Source organism: Neofelis nebulosa, chromosome 8, assembly GCF_028018385.1.
Source record: "Neofelis nebulosa isolate mNeoNeb1 chromosome 8, mNeoNeb1.pri, whole genome shotgun sequence".
In the NCBI taxonomy this organism is placed as follows: Eukaryota; Metazoa; Chordata; class Mammalia; order Carnivora; family Felidae; genus Neofelis; species Neofelis nebulosa.
In genome coordinates, this window is record NC_080789.1 from 866,908 (window position 1) to 877,083 (window position 10,176).

The following is a 10,176-nucleotide window of genomic DNA, read 5'->3' on the forward strand; positions in this document are numbered from 1 at the left end:
AGTTTTTTTGCTTTTGTATTTGAAAGAGAGAGAGAGAGAGACCACGTGTGCGTGAGCAGAGGAGGGGCAGAGAGAGAGGGAGACACAGAATCTGAAACAGGCTTCAGGTTCTGAGCTGTCAGCACAGACCCTGATGCGGGGCTTGAACTCACGAATTGTGAGATCAGGACCTGAACCAAAGTCGGACGCTTAACTGACTGAACCACCCAGGAACCCCTGTAAAGAACTTCTCTAACTGAACAAGAAAATAAACAAGACAATTAAAATATGGTTAAAGGACTTAAATAAACATTTCTCGAAAGATGACAGATAAATGGCCAATAAGCATAGGAAAAGATGTTCAACATCAATGATTATTAGGGAAAGGTAAGTCAAAACCACAATAAGATACCACTTTGTATCCACTAGGATGGCTACTGTCAAAAGAATGTAAAGTAACTGTAATCCCTGTGCATTACTGGGGGGAATATAAAATGGTGTCTCTACTACGGAAAGTTTAGTTTCCTCAAAAAGCTAAACACAAAATTACCATATGACTCTGCAATTCCACTCCAAGGTATATACCCAAAAGAGAACAAGGACTCTAAGACACCTGTTCACAGCAGCACTATTCAGAATAACCAAAAGGTAGAAACATCCCAAGTGTTCATCAACAGGTGGGTGTACAGGGGCACCTGGGTGGCTCAGTCAGTTAGGCGTCCGACTTCGGCTCAGGTCATGATCTCACGGTCTGGGAGTTCGAGCCCCGCTTCGGGCTCTGTGCTGACAGCTCGGAGCCTGGAGCCTGCTTCCGGTTCTGTGTCTCCCTCTCTCTCTGCCCCTCCCCTGCTCATGCTCTGTCTCTCTCAAAAATAAATAAATATCATAAAATTAAAATACAACAGACGAGTGTACAAAGTGTAGTATACACACACAACGGAATATTAGCCAAGCATCAAAAGTAATGAAATTCTGATACATGTTACATGGATAAACCTTGAAAATATTATGCAAAGTTTGATAATGCAAACACAAAGGGGCAACAATCACATGCTTCCACTTAGATACTAGAAGTGTCAAATTCAGAGACAGGAAGTAGAATAGCAAATTCTTGTTTTAGGGATGATGAAAAAGGTGTGAAAATAGTGGTAATGGGTGCACAACATGAATGTTCTTAATGTCACTGGACTATACACCTAAAGATGATTAAAATGGTAAATGTATGTATATTTTGCCACAATAAAACCTACATAAAAATATGCAAAGAAATTGCACACCCTTCATGAAATCAGTCAATACTACCTAACATTGGTAAATCAAGCAAAGGTGTAAGCATACTGTTCAAGTGAATCAGGAATCTACTGATGAGCTAAGAACAGAAACCAAGAAAAGACATTTCCCCAGAGAAGACATCCGGATGGCCAACAGACACTTGAAAAGATGCTCAACATCACTCATCGTCAGGGAAATACAAATCAAAACCATGAGATACCACCTCACACCTACCAGAATGGCTAAAATCAACAGCACAAGAAACAAAAGGTGTTGGCGAGGCTGTGGAGAAATGGGAACCCTTGTTGCATTGTTGGTCGGAATGGAAACTGGTGCAGCCACCGTAGAAGACAGTGTGAAGGTTCCTCGAAAAGTTAAAAACAGAATTACCCTATGATCCAGGAATCACACTACTGGGTATTTACCCCCCAAACACAAATACCCTAATTTAAAGGGATACACGCATCCCCCAGCTTTATAGCAGCATTAGCTACAAGAGCCAAAACATGGAAAGAGCTCAAGTGTCCACCGACCGATGAACACGTAAAGAAGATGTAGTAAATATATACAGCGAAAATTTACTCAGCCATTAAAAAATGAAATCTTGTCATTCGCAACAACATGGGTAAAGATACGGCATAACGGTAAATAAAAGAAGTCACCTAGGAAAAGACATACAATATGATTTCACTCATATGCAGAATTTAAAACACAAAACAAATGAGCTAAGGGGGAAAAAAGGAGAGACAAACCAAAATAGAAGACTCATAACTATACCAAAAAAACTGATGGTTACCAGGTGGGAGGTGGGGGGGGGGGGATAGGTGAAATAGGTGATGGGAATTAAAGTTTAAAAAATTAAATAAAAATGAAAATGACACTTGAATCCTAGTAGTGTCTCTGCTAAAGGTACAGCAAGCCAAGTGGAGCAAGCCACTCCATGGGGAGTGGGAGAAATGAAGACTGGACAGGCTGATGAGGTGAGATCATGCCTGAAAAAGAAGCTATGCAGAAAATTCTGCCCAGAGAAAAAGTTCCTGTTTTAAAATCTTATGGCAGATTGTGGCAACAGTTGCAAAACTCTCTGAATCTATTAAAACACTGAATTGTACACTTTAAATGGGTGAACTGTACAATATTAATTACATCTCAATAAAACTCTTACCAAAAATAAAACTCTAATTTCCCCATATAGAAACTTTAATTTAAAAAAGCTGAACCCAACAAAAAAGGAATAAAGAACATAAAAATAACTCATGGGAAAAACGTAAAAAATTAATCTGCTTTAAGGCTTAAATTCAAGTTAAGTTTATGAGGTCACTTTTCACTTATTATTAGAGTGGCAAAGATTTCAGAGACTGATAATATACACATCCTTGACAACTCTGAATAACAAGCAGTCTCTCGTTCTGCTCCTGTGAGTATAAATTAATTTGTATATTACTGGACGATAATCTGATAACCACTGAAATGTTGGGTGTGTATATCCTTTGACTTAACAATTCCACTTCTAAACATTATAGCACAAAAATACCATTTTTAAATGGAAAAAAATGAACAAAAGAATCCACTTATTATATTTGCTAACTGGATAACAAAGGGTCTACTCTTTCCACCATCGTGGAGCCTGTGCAGGTCTGCTGGGAACAGGACTCTGAAAGTGACAAATACGTCTGGAAGCTGTGGTCCAAAGTCATTTTTGCTGGCTGCGGCTTGGTCTCTGGAACCAGAGAGAGCACTTCTTAAAAAGCTCTTCTTAAAAGTGAAGGTGTTTATGCTCCAGATGAAACTGATTTCTACTTAGGCAAGAGATATGCTTACATGTACAAGGCAAAGAACAATACAGTGACTCCTGGTGGCAAATCAAACAAAACCAGATAGAGTAATCTGGTGAAAAGTTATGCTCATGCTCATGGAATCGGCAGCATGGTTCTTGCCAAATTCTGAAGCAACCTTCCTGTAAAGCCACTGGGCACAGAATCCATGGGATGCTGTACCCCTTGAGAATTTAAAATAACTGGAAAGTAAATAAATACAGGTGTAGATTTGTTCTCTTGTATTTAGAAAAAGGGGTCCAATGATTCTTTTTTTAAAAAAATTTTATTTTTAAGTAATCTCTACACCCAATGTAGGACATTTTCAAACCCACAACTCTGAGATCAAGAGTTGCATTCCCAGGGACTTCAACACCCCACTCACCGCAATGTACAGATCATCTAAACAGAAAATCAACAATGAAACAATGACTTTAAATGATACACTGACCAGATGGACTTAACAGATATATTTAGAACATTTCATCCTAAAGCAGCAGAATACACATTCTTCTCCAGTGCACATGGAACGTTCTCCAAAATAGATCACATACTGGGACACAAATCAGCCCTCAACAAGTACAAAAAGATCAAAATCATAGCATGCATATTTTCAGACCACAGTGCTATGAAACTCAAAATCAACCACAAGAAAAAATGCAGAAAGATAAATACTTGGAGACTAAAGACCATCGCTAAAGAATGAATGGGCTAACCAAAAAGTTAAAGAGGAAATTAAAAAGTACATAGAAACCAATGAAAACGATAACACCACAGCCCCAAACCTCCAGGACGCAGCAAAGGTGGTCATATGAGGGAAGTATATAGCAATCTAGGCCTTCCTAAGGAAGGAAGGTAGGTCAGATACACAACCTAACCTTAAGTCTTAAAGAGCTGGAAAAAGGGGTGCCTGGGTAGCTCAGCCGGTTAAGCGTCCGACTTTGGCTCAGGTCATGATCTCACAGTTAGTGAGTTCGAGCCCCACATCAGGCTCTGTGCTGACGGCTTAGAGCCTGGAGCCTGCTTCGGACTCTGTGTCTCCCTCTCTCTCTGCTACTCCTCTGCTCATGCTCTGTGTCTCTCTCTCTCTTCCAAAAATAAATAAAAAATAAAAAACACATTAAAAAAAAAAGAAAAAAAAGAGCTGGAAAAAGAACAGCAAATAAAACCCCAAACCAGCAGAAGACAGGAAATAATAAAGGTCAGAGCAGAAATCAATGCTATCTAAACCAAAAAAAACCCAAAACAACAACAAAACAAAACAAAACAAAACCAGTAGAACAGATCAATGAAACCAGAAGCTGGTTCTTTGAAAGAACCAACAAAATTGATAAACCACTAGCCAGTTTGATCAGAAAGGAAAAGGACCCAAATAAATAAAATCAAGAACGAAAGAGGAGAGATCACATCAACATGGCAGAAATACAAAGTAAGAGAGTATTACGAAGAATTTTATGCCAACAAAATAGGCAATCTGGAAGAAATGGACAAATTCCTAGAAACATATAAACCACTGAAACAGGAAGAAATAGAAAATCTGAACAGACCCACAACCAGTAAAGAAATTGAATTAGTAACAAAAAATGTCCCAAAAAACAAGGGTCCAGGGCCAGATGCCTTTCCAGGGGAATTCTACCAAACATTTAAAGAAGAGTTAACACCTATTCTCTTGAAGCTGTTGCAAGAAACAGAAATGGAAGGAAAACTTTCAAACTCTTTCTATGAAGCCAGCATTACCTTGATTCCCTAAAAGGACACCTAAAAAAGGAGAACCATAGACCAATTTCCCTGATGAACATGGATGCAAAAATCCTCAACAAAATACTAGCCAACTGGATCAAATAATACATTAAAAAAATTATTCACTAGGATCAAGTGGGATTTATACCTGGGATGCAGGGCTGGTTCATCACATCAATAAAAGAAAGGACAAGAACCACATGATACTCTCAACAGATGCAGAGAAAGCATTCGACAAAATACAGCATCCTTTCTTGGTAAAAACCCTCAAGAAAGTAAGAACAGAAGGATCATACCTCAAGATCATAAAAGCCATATATGAAAGAACCACCGCTAATATCCTCAATGGAGAAAAACTGAGAGCTTTCCCCCTAAGGTCAGGAACAAGACAGGGATGTCCACTCTCGCCACTGTTATTCAACACAGTATTGGAAGCCTTAGCCTCAGCAATCAGACAACACAAAGAAATAAAAGGCATCCAAATTGGCCAGGAGGGGGTCAGACTTTCACTCTTCACAGATGACATAATACTCTATTATGGAAAACCCAAAAAATTCCACCAATAAACTGCTAGAAGTAATCAACGAATTCAGCAAAGTCACAAAATATAAAATCAATGCACAAAAAATCAGCTGCATTCCTATACACCAATAATGAAGCAATAGACAAATCAAGGAACTGATCCCATTTATAATTGTACTAAAACCCATAAAATACCTAAGAATAAATCCAACCAAAGAAGTGAAAAATCTACACACTGAAAACTATAGAAAACTTATGAAAGAAATTGAAAAAGACACAAAAAATGGAAAAATATTCCAAGCTCCTGCATAGGAAGAACAAATACAGTTAAAATGTCAATACTACCCAAAACAATCTACATATCAAAATAACACATTCCTCACAGAACTAGAACGAACAATCCTAAATTTGTATGGAACCACAAAAGACCCCAATTAGCCAAAGCAATCTTGAAAAAGAAAACCAAAGCAGGAGGCATCACAATCCCAGACTTCAAGCTATACTACAAAGCTGTAATCATCAAGACAGTATGGTACTGGCACAAAAACAGATACTCAGATCAATGGAACAGAATAGAGAACCCAGAAATGGACCCAGAAACATGTGACCACCTAATCTTTGACAAAGCAGGAAAGAATATCCAATGAAATAAAGACAGTCTCTTCAGCAAATAGTGCTGGGAAAACAGGACAGTGGCAGGCAGAAAAATAAACCTGGACCACTTTCTTACACCAGACACAAAAATAAACTCAAAATGGATGAAAGACCTCAATGTAAGACAGAAAGCCATCAAAATCCTCAAGGAGAAAGCGGGCAAAAACCTCTTTGACGTTGACCACAGCAACTTCTTACTCAACACGTCTCCAGAGGCAAAGGAAACCAAAGCAAAAATGAACTATTGGGACCTCATCAAAATAAAAGCTTCTGCACAGAGAAGGAAGCAATCAGCAAAACTAAAAGGCAACCACTGGAATGGGAGAAGATGTGTGCAAATGACATATCAGATAAAGGGTTAGTATCCAAAATCTATAAAGAACTTATCAAACCCAACACCCAAAAAACAACTAATCCAGTGATGAAATGGGCAAAAGACATAGACACTTCTCCAAAGACATCCAGATGGCCAACCGACTCATGAAAAAAATGCTCAACATCACTCATCATCAGGGAAATACAAATCAAAACCACAATGAGATACCACCTCACACCTCAGAATGGCTAACATGAACAACTCAGGCAACAACAGATGTCCGGGAGGATGCGGAGAAAGAGATCTCTTTTGCGCTGCTGGTGGGAATGCAAACTGGTGCAGCCACTCTGGAAAACAGCATGGAGGTTCTCAAAAAATTAAAAATAGAACTACCCTATGACCCAGCAATTACACTACTAGGTATTTACCAAAGGGATCCAGGGATGCTGTTTTGAAGGGGCAGATGCACCCCAATGTTTATAGCACCACTATCGACAATAGCCAAAGTGTCCAATTGATGGGTGAATGGATAAAGAAGATGTGGTATATATATATACAATGGAGTATTGGCAATAAAAAAGAACGAAATCTTGCCATTTGTAACTACAAGGATGGAACCAGAGGATATTATGCTAAGCGAAATTAGTCAGAGGAAGACAAATATCATGTGACTTCACTCGTATGAAGACTTTAAGATACAAAACAGATGAACATAAGGGAAGGGAAGCAAAAATATAAAAACAAAACATAAGAGACTCAAATACAGAGAACAGAGGTTGCTGGAGGGGTTGTGGGGGGGGTGGGCTAAATAGGTAAGGGGCTTAAGGAATCTACTCCTGAAATCACGTGCTAACTTGGATGTACATTATAAAAAATATGTAAATTATAGAAAGTAACAACAACAACAACAACAAAAAGAGTTGCACTCTCCACTGACCGAGCCAGCCAGGCACCCTAATGATTAACATTTTTAACAAATTTTTAAAAGACTATAAGAAATACTCATGTTGCTGGGGCGCCTGGGTGGCTCAGTCGGTTGGGCGTCTGACTTCGGCTCAGGTCATGATCTCACGGTTTGTGGGATTGAGCCCTGAATCTGGCTCTGCACTAATAATGGTGCAGAGCCCACCTGGGATTCATTCTCTCTTTCTTTCTGCCCCTCCCTCACTTGTGCATGCGCGTGCACGCTCTCTCAAAATAAATAAGCATTAAAAAAAGAAATAGAAATGTTAAGTGTTCTTTTCCACAGCATAAAATTACCAACGAGCTTTACTTCCTAAATTACAAATTTCTGTAGTCTGAATAACATATGATGACCACCATTGGTTTTTTAAGGCAGAAATCATTATAAAAACAAAAGCAGCCCCAAGAAGGTACATTCCACTCCCTGTCTTTCCCACGTTGTAAGAGGTTAACTAAACAGAAGGATGGATGGGCACCTGGGTGGCTCAGTTGATTAAGCATCTGACTTTGGCTCAGGTCATGATTGTTCGCGGGTTAGAGCCCTGTGTCAGGCTCTGTGTGGAAGCTCAGAGCTGAAGCCTGCTTCGGAATCTGTCTCCCTCTCTCTGCCCCTCCCCCCTTGCGCTCTGTCTCTGTCTCAAAAATAAATAAACATGAACAATTTTTTTAATTGAAAAAAAAAAAAAGGATGGAAACATAAAGCCCCATGGTGAAGAGAGACTTCACAAACAACTCAGGCCTTACCCTAATTGCTTTCAGTCCACTCGACACTTTATCTTCTTGCACAAGTGCAATAACTTCCTGTCCAACATTCAGAAGCACTTTGCTAGTCACAGCCTCACTGGAGAAGTAGATCAAATCATCAATCATGCCATAATCGCCGCAGTACCTTGTCACGACACCCTGGACGGTTTTCAGCTTGGCGTCACCTGAGATGCATAAACAAAGACGTTACAAGGCCCATGAGTAAAGTAAGCCCACCCTATAATTAAGCCCCACCAGAGAAAGGTGGAGGACAGGCGCATCCAGGAAGTTTGGAACCCTCTGCAGTGGGGGGGGGGGGGGGGGGGAGGGGTAGGCTTCAGAAAGCAGGGTTTTCGAGACAGACTGCCCAGGTTCCTCTGAGGGGTGTCACAGGCAGCAGACTCAGTGGGGGGAGCTCAGACTCGAGAGCCACACCACCTGGGTTTGAATCCCAGCTCTCCTGCTGCCACTTTATCTCTGGGCTAGGTCCTTCCCCATTAACCGTGCTGGGCCTCTTCCCAATTGTAAAGTGGAGGCAGTTACAGTCTCCACCCAAGACAGCTGTCTGGGTGGCGGCGGCGAGCGGTCCAGTGCACAGATTTCTGAGCGGCCGGCCCAGGTTATAAAGCACCACTGTCCTACGCTGGCGTCTGGACAGCCATCGCCCCGTGCTGGGATTACCACCCTCCCGCCTCTCCAATCCCGCCGGCAACGGCGTCAGCAGATTCTGTGTCCCCTCCCCAAACGAGGTGCTCCAGGAGATTCCGGGCTTGGGGTGAAGTCTGGCCCAGAGACAGGGCACGCGCCCGTCCACGCGGCGCGCCTCCCCACCACCGCCAGCAAGCCCGGCGCGGGAGCTCCAGTCGAGGTTCCCGGCCCGGATTTAACCGGCAGGCCCCGGGCTGATTGAAGGGACTGGCTCCAGGTTATAGACGGCGATGCGGGCGTCAGCAGGTCTGCGTACATACGGCTCGCAGCGCGCTGCCCTCAACTCCTAACGCGCCGGCTGCGGCTTCAGGCCCTTCTCAGGAGGACATCACGTCTTCAGAGGCCAAAGAGAGCGACTGCACAATCAGCACCCTGAGTCCAGTCAGCTCAAGGTCACCAGGTACCAGAGTCCCAACACAGTCCAGACCGGACCAAGAGAGCCTCAAAGGCCTTCTCGAGAGGAAAGGCAGGGCAACACAGGACTGCGAAAGGACAACTGCGACAGTTCAGGCGGAACTGCGAAAGGACAACCTGGGACAGCTCGGGCTGCCCTTTTCAGAGCTTTCCAAACACGCAACCGCAAGTGGCAGCGACGACAGAAACGAGAAAGCCCGCCGCGCTTAACACTTCAAAGCGGAAACAAGAAGGACCCGGAGGCGGCGCAAACCCAAAGGAAGACCAACGCCCTAAATCATAGTCCACACGAGGCCTTGCTCAGCTACGGCCACACCTTCGCTTTGACCTCAAAGAGCGAACGATAGGCGGTAGCATCTCTCAGAGCGCGCTCACGATGCACAGCGGCTCGCGGCCGGAAACTCCATCAGGGACCCCGGGACCACGACCTCACGACCTCCGGCTCCCGTCCCCCTCCTCCCACTTCCGAACAGCCCTGCATTCTGTTTGGCCTCAGGCTCCGGCGGATCGAGCAACACCCCGGGGCACCCGGGTAGAGCCCCGGGCCCTACCCCCAGGCACCTTCCGCGAGCTCGGGCCCTGGCTGCCAGGCCTCCTTCCCCTCGGAGCCGTCCGCCCTCCTCCAGAAGAACGCCACCAGCTTGGCCGCGAGGCGCAGCATGGCCCTGCCACCTCCGTAGGTGTCCTCACGTGGGCAAGCGGTCCGCTGCCCAGAACCAATGGACTTGTCGCGCCTGCGCACCCGCTCTCTCAACCCCCCCCTTTGAGACTTCGACCAATGGGCTCTCTCCACCCGCGCCTGCGCAGGCGCCCGCCGTCTCGGCCAATGGGGTTGCTGCGTGAGCCACGACCGTTAGTAGTCGGTGGTTGGCCGTTGGCGACCGTTGACACGCGGCTCAGCCAGGCGAGGTGCCAGGTGGGCGAGAGGGCCACGCGCTGTCGTGCGGTGGGCGGGGCCTCTTGCGTGCGCGCGGCCTACGTGTCCGTCCGCCTCCCTTCAGCGCGCACCTCTCCACCGCGGGGGGAGGTTCTGTTTCCGACCTTCCGGAG

At 44.1% G+C, this 10,176-nt stretch overlaps 1 protein-coding gene across 3 annotated transcripts in view; it reads right to left on the reverse strand.

Moving 5' to 3' along the window:
- The window catches only part of MOV10L1 (Mov10 like RISC complex RNA helicase 1), a 73,317-nt gene extending 63,465 nt beyond the window's left edge, over positions 1–9,852 (reverse strand). For 2 of the 3 annotated variants that reach the window (XM_058740937.1, XM_058740936.1), the window contains exons 1-2: positions 9,688–9,851; positions 8,005–8,189 (exon numbers count right to left, since the gene is read on the reverse strand). In XM_058740937.1, coding sequence (XP_058596920.1) covers positions 8,005–8,189; positions 9,688–9,787 — 285 coding nt within the window. In that variant the 5' untranslated portion in view covers positions 9,788–9,851. Of the gene's footprint in view, positions 1–8,004; positions 8,190–9,687 lie in introns of all 3 variants that reach the window. The other variant, XM_058740938.1, reaches the window with a different exon arrangement.
- Between the last annotated feature and the right edge of the window lie 324 nt (positions 9,853–10,176).